The 17,717-nt window shown below is 44.2% G+C and overlaps 1 protein-coding gene across 14 annotated transcripts in view; it reads left to right on the top strand.

Moving 5' to 3' along the window:
• mast3a (microtubule associated serine/threonine kinase 3a) overlaps positions 1 to 13,908 on the top strand; it is a 47,113-nt gene extending 33,205 nt beyond the window's left edge. For 11 of the 14 annotated variants that reach the window (XM_021322066.2, XM_036137862.1, XM_012873595.3 and 8 more), the window contains 17 exons: positions 288 to 373; positions 596 to 681; positions 876 to 1,084; positions 2,121 to 2,259; positions 2,462 to 2,594; positions 2,667 to 2,832; positions 3,884 to 3,985; positions 4,488 to 4,610; positions 4,750 to 4,859; positions 4,967 to 5,148; positions 6,433 to 6,545; positions 6,622 to 6,810; positions 7,670 to 7,893; positions 9,069 to 9,191; positions 10,870 to 11,006; positions 11,101 to 11,285; positions 11,391 to 13,908. In XM_021322066.2, the coding sequence (XP_021177741.2) occupies positions 288 to 373; positions 596 to 681; positions 876 to 1,084; positions 2,121 to 2,259; positions 2,462 to 2,594; positions 2,667 to 2,832; positions 3,884 to 3,985; positions 4,488 to 4,610; positions 4,750 to 4,859; positions 4,967 to 5,148; positions 6,433 to 6,545; positions 6,622 to 6,810; positions 7,670 to 7,893; positions 9,069 to 9,191; positions 10,870 to 11,006; positions 11,101 to 11,285; positions 11,391 to 12,250 (3,167 nt within the window). In that variant the 3' untranslated portion in view covers positions 12,251 to 13,908. The remainder of the gene's footprint in view (positions 1 to 287; positions 374 to 595; positions 682 to 875; positions 1,085 to 2,120; positions 2,260 to 2,461; positions 2,595 to 2,666; positions 2,833 to 3,883; positions 3,986 to 4,487; positions 4,611 to 4,749; positions 4,860 to 4,966; positions 5,149 to 6,432; positions 6,546 to 6,621; positions 6,811 to 7,669; positions 7,894 to 9,068; positions 9,192 to 10,869; positions 11,007 to 11,100; positions 11,286 to 11,390) is intronic. The other 3 variants (XM_036137863.1, XM_021322068.2, XM_021322065.2) reach the window with 1 other exon arrangement.
• The last annotated feature ends 3,809 nt before the right edge of the window (positions 13,909 to 17,717 follow it).

Below are 17,717 nucleotides of genomic sequence, written 5' to 3'. Positions count from 1 at the left end.
AGAGGATCCCTGCCTGAATACTTTAGGAACGTTCTTTAATATTTGAAACAAGGATGTGTTTGTGTGTTAACTACCGAACAAAGATGGTGGTAAGCTATCAGTCTAATGCAGTGAGTTTCTCAGCAAGTGGAGATCTTTATCCACTCACTTCCTGAACGCTTTCACACGAAGAGCTGCTTGCAAATGTGCATGTAATGCATCATGACTGCAGCCATCACCTTGTTGTCCTCACTGCTGTTCATTTAAGCTGAAAAGAGCCTGACGCAGTTTCTCCTCTGCTCCTGCAGAGATGGTCCATTTGGAGCAGACGAGTCCGTGCCAGAGATCAGCCAGCAGGGAGTCTGATGACTCTGGAGAGGTAACACCTGTACAGGTTGGTTCTGGTGTGGAAAACGACCCATACCTGTAGAGTGAATGAGTCGTGACGGTGAAACATATCAAAGTTTCATCAGGGACTAAATAAACGGAACTCTAATTTTTCTGGGATAAAAAGTCCTTTGAAAGATTGTTTAATATTTTGAATGCATAGTTTGATGCGCCGCAGAGAGACAGCTTCTGTGTGTGTTTTTTTCCTCTTCTTCTTTTCTGGATGCAGAGCCGAGCAGCCTCCACCCCTCCTCGTCGGAAACCACTGGAGAGTGACTTTGAGACTATAAAGCTCATTAGCAACGGCGCCTATGGGTGAGTAACACTGCTTTGTTTAACTCAGTGGGGAGAAAGGCTCAGATGAGGATGGGTTGTTGTAGTAATTGTGTTTTGCACCAATCTGATCTGGATGTTATTAGAGCGCTTCTCTTCCTGGGAGAATTCCCCTTCATCTCTCGAGTTTTGCCTGGTCCTGCAACCTTTTCTTGGTCTCTTTTCCTGCCGTGTAGAGCCGTGTATTTGGTGCGCCACAAAGAAACCCGCCAACGTTTTGCCATGAAGAAGATCAACCGACAGAACCTGATTCTTAGGAACCAGATCCAGCAGGTGTTCGTGGAACGAGACATCCTCACATTTGCTGAAAATCCCTTTGTGGTCTCCATGTTCTGCTCTTTTGAGACCAAGAGGCACCTCTGCATGGTCATGGAGTATGTAGAAGGTAACTAATGGTGCATCCTGAAATTAACTATTTCATGTTACGCCCACACTTTAACATTGTAAAGTGGATAGAAATTGATGCATTGTCTTCAAGATTTGCACCAGTGTAGAATGAGGGGAAGTGCAATATGATTCAGTTAATATGTTGTGGGACCACCTTCCCAGCCAATCACAGCAGCAGGTCCTCTGGGGTTTATCCTCTGCAGTTTTTCACCCGTAGAGACTGGTACATGGGCCTGGTCTATTCTGCAGAACAGCTCGGTGTCTGTTAGTGTCAGTCAGTCATTTTACCATTTAACACCACTTTTCAGGTCTTTACAGATTCTCAGTTGAATAATCCTTTGTAACACATGGAGAGGCTGTGATGTTAACACTTATGTTGTAGCTCTGGTTGTATGTTTAGGGCCGTAGTCCTGGAAGCTGAACTTCTGCCTCAGTTGTTAAAACATTTAGTGTTAACTAACCAGCTCCCCTGTCAAAGTAAAAAAAAAAAAAAAAAAAAAGTTTCCTCCCCACAGCATGATGCTGTCACCCCCATGTTTCACTGCAGGGCAGGTTACTTCAGGGTGAGGAGGAATGGCCATTCTCCACCATACAGTGTGTTTTATGTTAGTTAAGAAGTTCAGGATTCATCTCTTCTGACCAGAGCTCCGTTTTCCACATCTTCCCCTTCATAGCTTGTGGGAAACCTAAATAGGAATTCCTGTGACGTTTTTCACCCACAGATTTCTTTCTGCCAGATCTGTAAAACTTGTCCATCCCTTTGCTTCTGCTTTACAACCATGTGCTGTGTTGTGTTGGTGTCATACAATCTCCCTATAAAAGCACTCTGAAGTCTGCAGTAAGAAGATAAAGTCCAACAGACATTAAGGGGTAGCTTGACTTTGCATTGTCTCTGTACTGAAATGTGCTATACACATAAATTTGCCTTGCCTTGCCCTGACAGCCTTTTGCATGGTGCTGTAAAGCGTACCGTACCTTTAAGAAAGAAGGACTCCTCTCAGCTGACTGCTCTGTGTCTACCTCTCTGCTTTCAGGTGGGGATTGTGCCCACCTGCTGAAGAACATCGGCCCTCTCCCTGTGGACATGGCCCGCATGTATTTTGCAGAGACGGTGCTTGCCTTAGAGTACCTTCACAACTACGGCATTGTCCACAGAGATCTCAAGCCTGACAAGTGAGCTGAAAACAAATGTTCCCCAACTTACTGCTATGTACTTTGATCAGCCTTGCAGTCGCTGTCAAGGCCGACTTTTCCCAAACTTTTACGTTTTTCTTCTTCTGTCTGACCTAAAAATCCAAATGCTTTGATATTGTGGTTTTATTTGAGGCACTCTTGGCTCTTTCTCTTCCTCACTCTCCTCTTCCTCCCCTGGCAGCTTGTTGATCACCTCCATGGGTCACATTAAGCTGACGGACTTTGGACTGTCAAAGATTGGTCTAATGAACATGACAACCAACTTGTACGAGGGGCACATTGAGAAGGATACCAGGGAGTTCATAGACAAACAGGTGTGTGCCTCGTCCTAAGCTTTTAGCGGGGATGGGGAACCTGAGCTCACCACCTCCCGTTGTTGTGTGCAGGTGTGTGGCACTCCAGAGTATATTGCTCCTGAGGTCATCTTGAGGCAGGGTTATGGCAAACCTGTGGACTGGTGGGCCATGGGGATAATCCTGTACCAGTTCCTGGTTGGCTGTGTGCCGTTCTTTGGAGACACTCCAGAGCAGCTCTTTGGTCAGGTCGTCAACGGTAAGAAAGCCTTCACTCTGTCAGTCTGAGAAATGCTTTCAAGCCGTTACTGAGGGGGATGTTTGTTGCACAAACTGGAGCCAGAGCAGGCAAAGAAGAAGCCTGGAGATTCTGTCCAGATGATAACATTCAGTAAAAATGCCACAGGTTGAACAAAAAGAGTAAATTAATTATTCTGCTGCTGCTAAACTGACCGCACATTTATTATTCCAGTTGTTAGAATGTTATCCATGACATTGATTTAGTGACTTGATTTTCATTGGTAGACTTAGGGCTAAAATGCAGAATTAAATGCTTGAAGGTTTATTTTCCCATTCCTCTGGATCGGATGCAAGCGCCGCGTCACACCGTCTGCATGCAAACCAGGCTGTTAATTCTTTTAATGCAGTCAGGGATTTTTATGAATGATGGACACAAACGGTCTGTAAATGCTGAGATCCCTCGTTTATTTATTTGTAAATTACTTCTGAAAACTATTGCATCCTGTTGTTAGTTTTTGGGTTCTGATCCTTATTTGGGGCAGTTGATTCTTATTAAATGTGACAGATTAGAGCCCCAGATCCAACTAAAGGAAGTTATTTATTATTTAATAAAACCACATTTTTACAGTGGACTGAGTAACAAATTAGAAACATTGAATCAAAAAGCTTTTTCATCTCCCTCCTTGTCAGTCTGCAGTGATGCATGGTCCCTTGGAAACGTCCTGCAGTAAATGTTGAGTCTGCATGTGGTTTGCTGCAGTCATTGGCTTTAAATCCTTAACTTTTAAAAAGAAAACTTGGAAATGAATACTTCTTGTGCATTAATTCCAATTTTTAGTCGCTTTTTATTGTATTGTTTAGAAGTGCCAGAGTTTGATCATTCTTTGACTTTATTGTCTGTTTGATTATAATTAGTGAAGTTACAACAGAGCGTACTTGAGTTGTCTTTGAACTGAAGCTTTTTACTCTTACTGGATTAACTACATTTTAACTTTAGTTGTGCAAAGTGTTTGGCTCCTCTGCCCTGCACTTGGTAAAAGTCCAATGCTTGGTTTGTTTTGCTGTTTAAGATGACATCATCTGGCCAGAAGGGGAAGATGCTCTGCCAGCTGACGCTCAGGATCTTATCACCCGACTGCTAAGACAGAATCCTCTGGAGCGTCTGGGAACAGGTCAGTGTCAGCGGGACTGCTTCCCTCTCAGGGTCCACAAGGATGCAGAACAGACACAACCTCCGTTCTTAGCTCCATAAGATGAGCTAGGAGGACATCTGGTGACAGTAAATAATGCTCCTCCACACTTCCGCATAATAAAGGCTAGAACCCTGCTGTGGCGCCAAAACTGCAACTGTGTTTAAGAGATTTCCAAAAAATAGATGTACAAGGGTTTTTGTGAGGCAAAGATCAGATTTCCTTCATTCAACTTAGAAAAATGTCCAAATCAAAGTCTGAAAACATGTCAAAGCCTAAATGGATGGAGGCATGGATCTGTCATGGAAAATAAGATGACGAGCCTAACGGATATTTGGGAGTTGTACCAACAGCTTTTTTTTTCTCCTTCTCACAGTGTGTATGGCTAAAATAATAGCGTGGGACACACTCTGTAGCCCATACACTACTATTTAAAGCCTTTTAACCCTTTAACAGAATCATTTGTGATTTCTTTTGACCCCAGCTGGGACCACAGAGGTGAAGAGCCACATGTTCTTCTTGGGCCTGGACTGGAACAGCCTCCTGAGGCAGAAAGCCGAGTTCATTCCTCAGCTGGAGTCTGAAGAGGACACCAGTTACTTTGACAGTGCGTCGTTTATTTAGACAACCCATTGAAATGTGCTCATCTAAATCACCCGACTGTTATCCAAGCAAGTATTTTCTATTGGACCCTAAATGAACAAACTATCTTTTCTTTTCTCTTTTTGCCTGCTCTGTTCCTGCAGCGCGGTCAGATCGCTACTGTCACCTCGGCTCAGATGACGACGAAACAAACGACGACGAGTCGAGCCTGGAGCTCAGGCAGTTCTCCTCAGTCACTCACCGCTTCAGCAAAGTAGAGTCACTCTATTGGATGAGAGCCGCTACGCCTCGGTTACTCTTGCTCTAAGGACAGATATATGTTTAGGCCTTAACAAACTACATGTTGGTCCTGATCGCTAGGTGTACAGCAGCACGGAGCACCTGTCCACTTCCACGCCATCCAACATGAGCCTGTCGTCATCAGAGCGAAGCCACAGCGAGGAGAAGGAGGACAGGTGGGACGGGAGGGGAGTCCTTTCACCGGGAGACGGACTCAAGAGCTTGGCTGGTGGAGACAAGAGGCCAGATGGACACAGAGGGAGGTGAGCCTCATGTAGAACCAAATAACCCGCCCTGCTCTGATTCTCTGCTCAGCTACAGCTTTTAGTCCAGAAAGTTGAAGCAATGAGCCAAATTATAAACTAAGTATAAACTAAGGCCCTGTTCACATGACGTTTTCTGGTGAAAACAGAACAGTTTGGTTTGTAAGGGCTGCTTCACACGGCAGAATCTTTAGTCCAGTTTTGGCCCCGATCGTCTCCTTCTGGGAGGTGCCAACTATCTGCGTGGCTCTTAAGATAACCTTCAGAGATATTCCTGCATGTGTGTCGGCTTAAGAGCGATCGGGTCCGCTCCGACCTCATATGGGGGATTTGAGGTCGGAGCGTGTGTGCGGTCTCCTGAGGACAAATGCGCTGGGAGCCTGCTGAATGTGACGTGCAGCCAATCAGAAAGCGAGGAGAGGGAAATGTGAGAGGGAGAAAAAAACAGCTCACCTCTTTTCTTTTAGTGTTTTTTCTCCCTTATAATTAGGCCACAAATTATCACCATTATTCTTCCTGGTTGTCTGTTTATTTACTCTGAACTCACGTTTGATCTTGAGAGGATTTATGTAATCTGTGTGTTGTGCTCAATGAAAGACGGATGGCACTATATGTGCTTCTGTTTCATCAGGCTTTATCTGTTTTCACCTCCTTACCCTAATGGAAACAGATTTTCGGAAGGAAAGAGTTGATTTCTAACACTTTCCCAAGAGAAGAATGGTAAAACCTCCAGCTATGGCTACACAATTTGTAGGATAACATGAAATAGCAATAAAAAAGCACTATTCTGCCGGCCCATTAATAATATACAAAATGATCTGGCAAACTGCATGTGGCCCAAAGGCCTTTAACTCGACATGTCTGACCAACTTTCTTTTTTTATTATTACTTTGAAGAGATCTATTTTAGAAGAAACCAAAAGAGTTCCTTTGACCCATGAATACTGGAGGATGTCTGTTCTGTCAGGCGGGGATGGTTTCAGTGCGTGTGTGCTGAAATGCAGCAGTTGGGCTCTGGATGCAGCTCACATTAAGAAGGCATCAAGAGAAGACTTGAAGCAGCCACTTTTCTGCACACACACTCAGACTGTTTCCAGAGCTAAGAGGGGCTTAATGGATAAATAATCAGTATCCAGAGTCAAGTGGTGCTGATGCTGACATACACCCCTTAGAGACTGAACATTTTGAAAACTGACTGTTTGAATAGGCTAATTGTTCCTTCTTCAAAATGTATCCAGATGTGACTGAAACCCTAACGTTTCTACGTGTTATGATCCCTTTGCAGTCTTCGTCCACGTGCTTCCTCCAGCTCGGAGCGCAGTGGCCGGCCGCTGGCCATGAACAGCACCCAGAGCCTGGATGTTGGGGCTCGCTTTGCCATCTCTGCTGAGGAGGAAGGTAAAGCATCTTTCTCTGCTTGCTTTGTACTTAGTATTGGAAGGCCAAAACTCACGGTCTGCTCCCTGGACTATAGACGGGATAGTTTCCAACCTGAGGCGGATCCGGCTGCGAAGCAACAGCACAGGCACAAGACCGTCATTCCGCAGGGGGGCCTCCCGACGGATCGCCCACCAGCTGGAGACCCCAGAGAAACCTAGATCCCCCACTGGAAATGTCCCCAAGTCTGCTTCCATCTCTGGTTTGTCCCTCATCATTACTCCAGGTAAGACCATGGCGGCCAATGTTAAAACGGCTGAATGTGTGTCTGTTTACACTGCTCAAAAAACACACTTTTCAATCAGAGAGTAACGTGAAGTCAGTTAAAGACGTGGAGCATTGATCTGGTCAGTTCAGCAGTAGAGAGGATGTTGATCAGTGTCCGCTGCTCTGGTGTTGCACTAAAGGAGCGACAAGGAGGCGGGTCCAGAAACAGGGATGGTTCTGCAGGTGGAGGCCACAGATATTTTTTCCTTTTTTCATTTGTCTGCTTTTCAGTAGTTTTGCTTTATACTGGGGTCAGAATCACTACTGGTACCATGAGGCGATACCGGGTCTCTACAGAGTTTGCACAGGCAGTCCAACTCCACCATGGTGGCGCATCAACATGTGCCGTTACCAGAAGGTGGGGGGGTGTCCTGAGAGCCGGATGCTCCTTAGTAGGCCCTGTAGTCCTTGCCTGGCACCGTGGAGCTCAGCTGGTTTTTGCCAGAAAACAGCAGAACAGGCTGGCTCGGCACTGGCAGCCTGTTCTGTTCACAGATAAAAGCAGCTTCTCTCTGAGCTCATGTGACAGAAGTGAGAGGATCTGTGGTAAACACTATGCTGCAGCAGCATCGTTCAGAACGTTTGGTTGGGTGTGTCAGTGCTGGTCTGGGGAGGCGTATCGATGAGTCACCTTCTCTGTGACTGGACTCAGCCCTCTGTGGGTTGGTCACTTTCATCAAATAATGTGCCATCCTTTTGCTCCTAACATTACCCATTCCATATTGGCATGCGTATCCAGCAGGATTTATTTGCCAATTAAGATCTGATGTGTTTTCACAATGCTTCTTTCCAACTTTTGTTTCCTCTTCTGAAACCAGATGACTCGGCTGGTCCTCCTTTAAGTCCCAAATCATCTCTGTCGCTGTCGTCCAACCCCTCGTCCCGGGACTCGTCCCCCAGCCGGGACCTGCCTGTCAACATAAGCTGCCTGCGGCCCCCGGTGGTCATCCACAGCTCTGGCAGGAGGTTTGGCTTTGCACTGCGGGCCATCAGGGTGTACATGGGAGACAGTGACGTCTATACCGTTCATCACATGGTTTGGGTAGGTGATCTCAGGCCAAGTGCAGCACCTGCCTCAGCTGCTCTTTAGATCAATAGTTTCACATAAACGTCTAATGGGTTTTTTAACGATGCATTTGAACCATTCTATATGCAGGGCCGTATGATTACACATCACACAACTTCAATAAATAAAAAGAATAACTAGATGTGCATATTTGAATCTATTTACTCCATTATATACCTACAAATGAATATCTGCTTAATTGTCCCTTACCCAGCTGTGAAGGAACAAAACACACGCCATCGTCACGCTGCTGGCATAATTCTGGCTGAATATTTAACCACCCTTCTCAGATTTGTTTGGCTACATTTTAATTGGTGGGTTTGTGTTTGTGGGCCAGACTTTTAGTCGTACCTCAAGCCAATTTTCAACAGGGCTGAATTTGACGCCATTCCAGGAAGTTGTTAGTCAAATACAGCCATTCCAAATGTAGTTTTATTTGTTTTTGGATAATAGACCTGTTGGAACGCCCAACTGTGTATAAATTTGAACCGTCTGTTGTTTTGAGGTGAAGTTGTATTTGGTAGCAATTCTCTGTTTCCAGCATTTCATCCACTTGTTGCAATCCACCAGTACCACTGATCCAGACCCACAGCATGATGCTACCAACACCATGCTTGACAGTGATAGTGTCGTTGTGAGGGAAAGCCTTAACCCGACTCCTCTGAGCATTCCTGTTTATAGCAAATGTTTTTGTCATGCGGGCTTTTTTTTTCCTTTTTGTCTGATCCATGCAGGTAGCTGCAGATTTCAGTTAAGATTGAAGGTGTTTATTTATTACATCTTTTCCCCTCCTGGTTTAACTTCTAAGCACGGCCCCGACCTGAACCCTAACGCGATCTCAGTGTTGCATAATCGTTCCATCCAGATAAAAATACCACTCAAATGCATCATTAAAAGCTCAACGTTAATATGACGATCATGCCGTATGTAAACTTCTGATCTCGGTCACATTTTATAGAAGCTTTTAAAATGTTATGTCAAAGTGCCGTATTCCTCTTTTCTTCTACGGACCAAATTAAACTGCAGTTATATATAAACAGGCGTTTTGAAAGTAAGACATGTGACGAGATCCTGCCTGAAAGTGGTCAGTCATACGTGAACCGTATGATGGTTATGATTGTTGGGTAATTGCTTTTTCTGTTTGTCTTCAGTCTGTGGAGGAAGGCAAGCCAGCACACGAGGCAGGGCTGAGGGCCGGGGACCTCATCACTCACGTCAACGGGGAGTCCGTCCAGGGTCTGGTCCACACCGAGGTGGTGGAGCTTCTGCTCAAGGTACGGAGAGAGCATGGAACATCTACGTGACAGAGTCTGATGTATTACTCCGGCAATAATCATTTGCTTTACCTCAAAATTCACATCTGGGAATGGAGTGGCATTTTCTGCATTCAAATACTAAACAAAAATGTCCATCAAATAGATGTAGTGTTGTATGTGCAACTGATTGGGCTGGGTCCGAACATCTGTCTCTTATTGTTAAACATGCAGCAGCATGGTGTCCTCGGTGAGAAACTTCAACACTAACAATTCTAACTCGACAGGTTGTCTCTTTTTTTTTTTTTTCTTTTTTTTTTTTTTTTTTTTCTTGGACCGTGACACAATTTCTCCAGACGTTGGGGTCCAGATTTTTCTAATCTTGCCAGATTTGAATCAGCTCAGACATTTTAAAGGACACAGTGAGTGTTTATTAGACATGGAGGAGAAAATAGAAGCAATGCAAATCGCTGCAGAGCCTAGAGTCCAAGCAGATTCTTGCTCAGGTAACAAACCAGTTGATCCTGTGGACTAAGATCTAGAAAGGCTGGTTTCTGCCTCTTAAATGATTCACATTCACATGTGGTGTTTGCTCTGGTTTTGGATCACACCGCGTTCCTCACTGAGGAAATCTAACATTTAACCAAGGAAATGAGAGAAAATGCTTCACTCTTTCCTTATGTCCAACCACCATGAGGACAGGAGAGCATTAATTGGAGAAGCAGAGGCCTGTGGTAACTCTAGGGGAGCTTCCTGCTATGAATTGTTTATATCCAGTTCCTTCTCCCATTTCTGTTTTAATGTGTATGGTATCCCCTCTCCTGTGTATTAAGTAACCTTTTTTGTCAGGGAGTAACCAACGATTATGGTTTTACTCCATTTTTATCTAGATTTATGTTCTCCCTTATTGTTCTATTTCAACAGTCTCTGACATACATTGAAGTGATCTAGTTTTTAGGCAATAACTTAGTTTGAGCTCTTGGAAAGCCATGACTGTCCATCCTTTATTATTGCACATACAGCAATGGTGTTAGTCCTTTGTGATCCAGTGATGAAGCCTTTTGTCTAGATTGCTGCAAGTAAAGTGTTTATTAGAAGCGATCCGCCAAAATAATCAAAGCCCTTTATTCTATTTTGTACTTCCTCATCCTGTTAAACCAAAGTTCTTGTGTAAATCAAGTAATGGTACCTTGTAGCTGTTAAAGTCCTTTATCTGCCCTCCTCTGTCTACAGCTTTGAATTTCTCTACCCTGAATCAGCCGAAGTTCCCTCATTATGCTTCGTGACCCAGTAAACTACTGATCTATTTTAGATTCCTTTGTCTAAAAGAAAACTTGATCTGTCGCATGGAGTCTCAATGAGATAATTTGTGCTAGTAAAAACAGTTCAGAGTCTGAATGTTTAACGCAGGGCAGCGTCAACCTGCTTCTTCTGCTTGCTAGCATCACCGTCCTCTGCACTCAGAGACGTCATCGGCTAAATCAACATTCTATCAACCCAAAGGTTTCTCTGCTAAGGTCAAACCAACAAAAATAAATGAACGAGAACAGAGACGTAGAGATGCTAATGTCCAGGCCCTTCAGGCACTAACTTACCAGGTCCTCTCAGTAACAAACGCAATGATAAATCTAATGCTCCATGCGTTAGACCGACTGCTACTTTTGGCTATGACTTCATGTCAGTGAAATGTTTCCAACAGAGCGGCAACAAAGTGACTCTCCAAACGACTCCCCTGGAGAACACTTCGATCAAGGTGGGCCCTGCCAGGAAGGCCAGCTACAAGGCCAAGATGGTCAGACGCAGCAAGAAGAGCAAGAAGAAGGAAGGCCAGGACAGGTGTGTGACCTCACACGTTGCCTGTGACGTTTCAGGAAGCGTGACGATTACCCCGTCAATCACGCCCCTCACACATCTCCGTTTTCTTTCCCAGCACCAGGCGACGCATCTTTAAGAAGATGCCCAAGCACACGGCTCCCCCTCCGTTGCAGAGCAGCCGCAGCTTCTCTTCCGGCTTCCCGCAGTCGTCCAGCGACAGCCTGTCTGGTTCCCCCACACAGAGTCTCTCCCCTGGGCCCTCCACACCATGTCGCTCCCCCGCCCCTGACCACTCTGGAGGTGGGCCGCAGCACCGCGTGGGAGAGCCGCACACATTTTGTGTGTCGTTGTAGAGGAAACATTTCTATTAAATCTAAACTTGTGCTTTTTGTTCTTCTCTGTCAGATTCCAGTTCGTCTCCTTGCTCCAGTTCTCCCAACTCACCGGTACCGCAGGCTCGGCCCAGCTCCCTCCATGTTCACGGTCGCTACACCAAAGCCGGTCGCTGCAAGTCCACCAGCAGCATCCCTCCTTCGCCTCTGGCCTGTATCCCCCCACCACAACCCCTCTCCCCACAGTGCTCTCCATCCTGTCTCCAGAATCACCCCAAGTCCCTCCAAGGGTTCCACGGGAAGACGTTATCCCCTCCCACTGTGGCTCGTCACTCTGTGCGCCCTCGCAGCGTGGAACCGCCACGCTCACCCTTACTCAAGAGGGTGCAGTCGGCAGAGAAGCTGACGGGAGACAAGACCTGCAAGGGAGGTTACCACGGAGACAGGAAGGCGTACAGTACCCGCCGACACACCGTGGAGATGCCCCTCTCCGAAGGGGAGGGACTGGAAGACGAAGAAGGGGACACCACAACGAGGTTCGTCTGTGTAGGGGAGCACGGCCGCCAGGGGCTGAGCATCGGCGGGCAGAGAGAGAGCCAGGATGTGGTCGGTGGAGGCAGCGGCCACCAGCACCCGACCGGCTCACCTCAGCACCGTGGAGGCAGCCACCATTCAAAGGATGTGAGGAGAAAGCTGGCTCTGTCAGAGCGCAGAGATTCCTTTAAGAAACAGGAGGCCGTGCAGGAATTGAACTTTGACTTGGAGGAGACGGAAGAGACAGCGAGTCCAAAGCCTCCCGTCAGCCAGCCGGAACCGTGTAAGGTATCCTGGATCAACCCTTCCCAGGGGGAAGCCAGACGCAAGCCAGAAGGAGGCGGCGCTCAGAGTGCCACTCAGCAGAAAGCAAAGTGCAAAGGCAAAGAAGGCTTGTAATTTCCCCCCCAATGATGCATTGATTGCCTTGCATGAGCCTAGACAACTGTGAGCAGGTGGAGCGTATGGGACTGACTGTTGAAGACAAGAAATGAACCCTCAAACCGAGTGCTGCTGAACAGTTTACTTTCTGTCTTAGTTCTCAGATCACTGTGGCGCCTGTAACCCATGTAGTCTGTAAATATTTTATTTTACCTGAGGAAACCTATTTATGGCCTTTTAGGCTTATTTTCCTTTTTAAGACCCGGGACGCTTGAGCCAAGAAGCAAAACGTTGAGCAGGACATTCAGATAAGCAGGATTGAGTGAGTCTTATTTTCACTTGTACCATGTGCACTGTAGAACTTCCCATCATGCTTCTGTCCTCCTGCTTGAATGGCGTTGCTGTCAGGATGTGGCAGTTAACATGTAGACCTGGTGTTCCTGAATGCCGTGTGTCTGGATCACCAAAGCGGATCCCTCAGGCCCAGCTGTGTTGCCAAAGCTTGGTTTAGCCAGCGCGTCCGTTTTAAACCAGGTACTGTACCATAGAGGAGGTGCCTGTGCAAACATGGGCTCCTCCACCTCCTGCTGCGTCACAGCTGAACCTCCTGCAGGTCTTTGACTGGGAGGAAGGTGGGAGTGTGTGGGAACGCTGGTCAACGCTTCCAGCCTGCTTCTCATGCACTGATGCCATAAACAAACGTGACTCAGTTGGCTTCTTCTTGTTTTTAATGTTTTACAAGAAAAAAAAGTTTACATTTTAGTGCAGGTACCTCTGTGGAGTTGTCCTGTGTTTTTTTTTTTTTTTTTTTTTTTTTTCTGTGCGTCTTAAATTGTAGAACGAATTCAACAGGTGGATGAAGGAACAGGGGAAGTTTTGTATATTTTGATATGGAGCGGTCTTGTTTCACTGCTAACTATAACCTATGGTATGGACTTCCACCGTATAAACGATGGTGGACCTTATAGCGGCTGTGTTCAGTGGTGTTTTGTGGCCTTGTGAGAGTGGATGGAGTCGGATAAAATCATTCTCCATTTGCAGTTAAAGTCAGCACATTTTTTGCTTTTGTCACATCTGTTTTTCTACAGTTGCTTTCCATTTAAATGTTTTACAAAGGTGATACATGTTGGGTTTTGAGTTCTTGAGTTTAACACATTGATTTTTTTTTTTTTATTGAAATGTTTTGTAAATGTGAACACATTGGACTTAGTAGTTTATTTTTCTCCAATTTTCACTCATAAGTCAAAGTGTTTGCAATGACTGTCTCATCTTCACCAATGTAAGAAGTGTTGTTGTTTTTTTTTCTCTCTCCCTTCAGATAAAGGGAGATTTGCCTGTGGGATTAATAAAAGAAGCTGGGCTTGGGTAAAAGCTGCACTTGGTTCAGAATTAAATTCAAACTTTTCTTTCTCCCACTGTGTTTAAGGGTGATACATTTGTGTTGATAATATCTTAAATTTTCTTAGTTAAAGTCTTTTTTTTTTTTTATAATTAGTGAATTAGTCACACAACCAATGGGGATGACAAGAGTTTCCTTGTGTCTGCATCTGGAGCCCTTTGTTTTTTTACACAAAACTTCTCTACCTGAGTGTTTGTGAATTAAATGTGTTCCACCTGAATCGACTAATAGCAACTGGGAAATGCAGCAGATGGCTTTCTGCTGCAGACTGGGGGGGGGACATTGTCGGTTATTCTCTCATATTACAAGTGCTTGAAATAAATGAATTGTGAAGGACTTGGGTCCTGGATAAAAAAACCTTTTGCCTTGTGGTCTCTTCCTAGTTTGACATTTCTGTTCTTGGATGAAGCTGGGGTTAATCTGCTTTAGACTGTCTACACATATGGTGACATATAACCAAAATGATGGGAGAGGATTGCAGTTTTTATTAAGTTATCTTAGATTTTTAAACCACACTGAGAGCTGGACTGATAGCTGCTCTGCCTCTGAAATGATGCTCTGGTGGTGTGCTGTTATTCCCTCTGACGAGTGTACACTGGCCTGATAATAAAACAATAGCAAGGCATGGATTTCCACTGCAGGTTAAGAGTGAAAGCTGATGGGGGGGGGAGTCCTGCAACATTTTTTTGTGTGTTGACATGCAGCAGAATCAGCATTCATAAACATGTTTTTGGATGAGCAACTTTTGACTGATTTCACCATCGATCCTAAGTACCTAGTTGCAGTTGAGTTTCAGGGGCTTCGGCCTCAAAAATCAGAATGTGAAAAGGTTCAATGTTTTTTCTCACTTATTTCAGAAAGAGGAACTTGTAGACTTTACACAGTGAAATATTTGAAGCCGTTCTTGTAATTATGATTATAGCGTACTGATGATGAAAACCCAAAAATGTCTCAGAACATTAGAGACTGAATGAGGGACATTTTAAACAAACGTCAGGCTTCTAAAAAGTCTGTTCACTTCTATGCATTCAGTACTAGGTTGCTGGCCCTTTTATGTGAATCGCTGCATGGAGGTCACCAGCCTGTGGTTCTGCTGATGCGTTGAAGAAGCCCAGGCCGTCTGCATCGTTGGCTCTTCCTCTACATAAAACTCCATGGATTCACTATGGGGCTTGGGTCAGACAGTTTGCTGGCCAATCTGGGGTCACTGAACCAGCTTTTGGTACATTTAGCAGTGCTGGCCAGTGTCGGCCTCTCCTTTAAAGCTTGACAGCAGAAGGAAGCATGGTGTCCTGCTGGGGCATTCTGCTGCTTGATGAAACCCAGTGGACCAACACCAGCAGATGTCATGACAGCCCAAACCATCATCGGCTGGGGAAACCTTCCACTGGACCTAGCAACGTGGATTCTGTTCCTCTTCCACCAGACTCTGGGACCGTGATTTCAAAATTACCGGTACATGCAAACTTAACTTTCATGTGAAAACAGGACTTTGGACCACAGACCAACGGTGCAGTTCTTTTTCTCCTTAGCCCAGGTAACATGCCTTGAACTAGAGACATTGTCTCTAGTTCTAGAGCAGAATGCATTGTTGTAGCCCATGTCTAGGATCTCTCTGTGTTTTGTGGTTCTTGTGCTGACTCCAGCCTCAGTCCACTCCTTGTGAAGTTCCCTCACATTTTTTGCATGGATTTTACTTGACCGTCCTCTCAAGACTGCCGAACTAATGCCGTAATCATGCAAAAGGAGGCCAGGCCAAGCACTGAGTGCAAGGAAAGAAAGTTTTTAGATGCCTAACATTTCTGTTTTGAATATCCTTTCTGATTGATCGTGTGTGCTGTTGTAATTTTCCAAGACACTGAATTTTGGTTGTTTGCTATCTGTAAGCCATAATTATCAAAATTATAAGAAATAAAGGCCTGAAATATCTCACTGTGTAATGGAACCATCTAATATAGGAGCCTGACTTTCCGAAATTTCAAAAGTTTTGAACATTTTTTGTGACATTTTCATTTTAAGAGGTGTACTTTTGCATGTTGGAACCACAGTTTGATTGTGAAGACCCACCCTGCCATGATGGACACGGTTGTAGCTGATAAAGCTGATGCAAACCGGTGCAATGACTTCTTCCTTCTGCCGTTGACTGAAAGATGTTGAAGGTATCAGGCTGGGACTCATACCTGGGAGGCCTCCAAACATGGGTTACCAGCTCTATCACTGCACCACCACGCCCATAATCACAATTTGAATTATTATTAAAACAATACTTTAGTCAAACATGAAAAAACTGCATTTTTTGCACCTGGAGGTCATTGCATTACCTTGAATATATTATTATTGAATTGCAATTTAATATAATTCAAGTATTTATTCTAATGTAAAAATATTACTTATAGAAATAAGTAGTTCTTGTCTTATCTTAGGAAAAATATTAACCTGGTAAAAAAAAAAAAGAAATAAGGACATAAAATGAGTGATTTAAATCTAACCTAAAGCCCACATCCGATGGTGGTCTAATGGATATGGACCATCTGATATGTGGGGGAATTTCACTTGCTCTTCTTTACAGCATTGCTTCAGTTCAATCCAAATTGTGTTTTTGAGGTGTTTTTCACCTCAAATGTTCTCTGTTGTAGCTTTGCTTCTGCGTTTGGGATTATTGTCCTATAGACAACACAATTTGAGCCAAGCTTCATCTGCCAGCCTCACATTTGACTAGAAAAGCTACCTTAGCAAACACAGGAGTTCTCAGTTGACTCAGTCAAAGCAGAATGTCTAAATTCTGTTGTTGCCATATGCCCCCCCCTTTAAAAAATAAATGTAGTTTTTCTTTTGAGGTGGAAAAGCGGCTTTCCACAGCAACATTTTAATCTATTTTAGATCATAGAGACCTGTTGTATGTGAACGCCTCAGCTCTATGTCTTTATAAGATTGACACTGTCTATCATGCTTCTCTGAGGGTTGGTACAAAATGTACAGCCTTGGCCAATCGAGTGAACTGTATTCTAGAGTGGGATGGGCTTCTTTGTCTATCAGGAGGATGGAACATTGGTATACTTTGATTTGTAAGGACATGGTAAGGCTGGCTCTTACTCTTTGAGTTCCACTGATCATTTGCTGCTCTCTGTTCCACTCCGTTTCACACAACTGGGAAAAGGGGCTTCGGCTTTCAGCTGTGTCTGCATGGAACATGTTACAAGTAGACTGGAAAAGAACTTTTAAGTCCCGACTGAAAGCACTAGGGATGACGTCTTTAATTTGCGACTGTCTTTCTTTATTTGTATGGCATTTTAATTGTGTATACTAATTGTAATTGTTGTGTAACCTTTGCTGCCTCTTGGCCAGAACTCAACTGAATTAGAGGTTCTTAATCCCAATGGGATTTTCCTGGTTAAATAAAGGTCAATAACAAAATAGAATTAAATATTATGTCTAAAAAAACTTAAAATACTAATTAAGTAAAGCATCACTAAAATGGACATAATTGAAATAGTAAAGATTTTTAATTCTAATCCGACAATGTGGTATGCAAACATTTCCCCTAACAAACCCACAGGTTGAGAAACTCAGTTTGCTGGCAAGACTTTGGCGTCAGTACTGTTGCTAAGTGAACTGCGGTTAAGTATCTATATTCATTAATAATCCAGCTCATATTAACATTTCAGCCTTACTGTTGTGTACTGGACACCACATACTATGAATGACAAGGGTCAGCTGAACCAACACCTTGGTTAAATTATTAGGCACTTGTCTTTAGTGTTTTATTTATTTTGGGCATATAATATGATGTTGGCACTTGAACAGTTAGACCAGCAGTTTTAAAATCCAAAAGCTAAAAACGTACCTAAACTTGCCAAAAGGGGGCAGCATAGCAAGGGGAACACAGTGTAGAGACCCCTAAATGTGGCGAACCAAATGTGTTTGACAGTCATTTGAACAAACTCTTTACCATTTTAGATAAAGTTTTAAATCTTTAGATATAATTATGCCCAAACGTATTCATACATCTGACAGATTTAGGTTTAAATTAATCTTTTAACATATTATTTAAATTTACAAAGGGTGTGAATAATTTTGGGCTACACC

Source organism: Fundulus heteroclitus, chromosome 6, assembly GCF_011125445.2.
Source record: "Fundulus heteroclitus isolate FHET01 chromosome 6, MU-UCD_Fhet_4.1, whole genome shotgun sequence".
In the NCBI taxonomy this organism is placed as follows: domain Eukaryota; kingdom Metazoa; phylum Chordata; class Actinopteri; order Cyprinodontiformes; family Fundulidae; genus Fundulus; species Fundulus heteroclitus.
The sequence above is the reverse complement of the archived record's forward strand: the minus strand, read 5'-3'. Positions and strand labels throughout refer to the sequence as shown.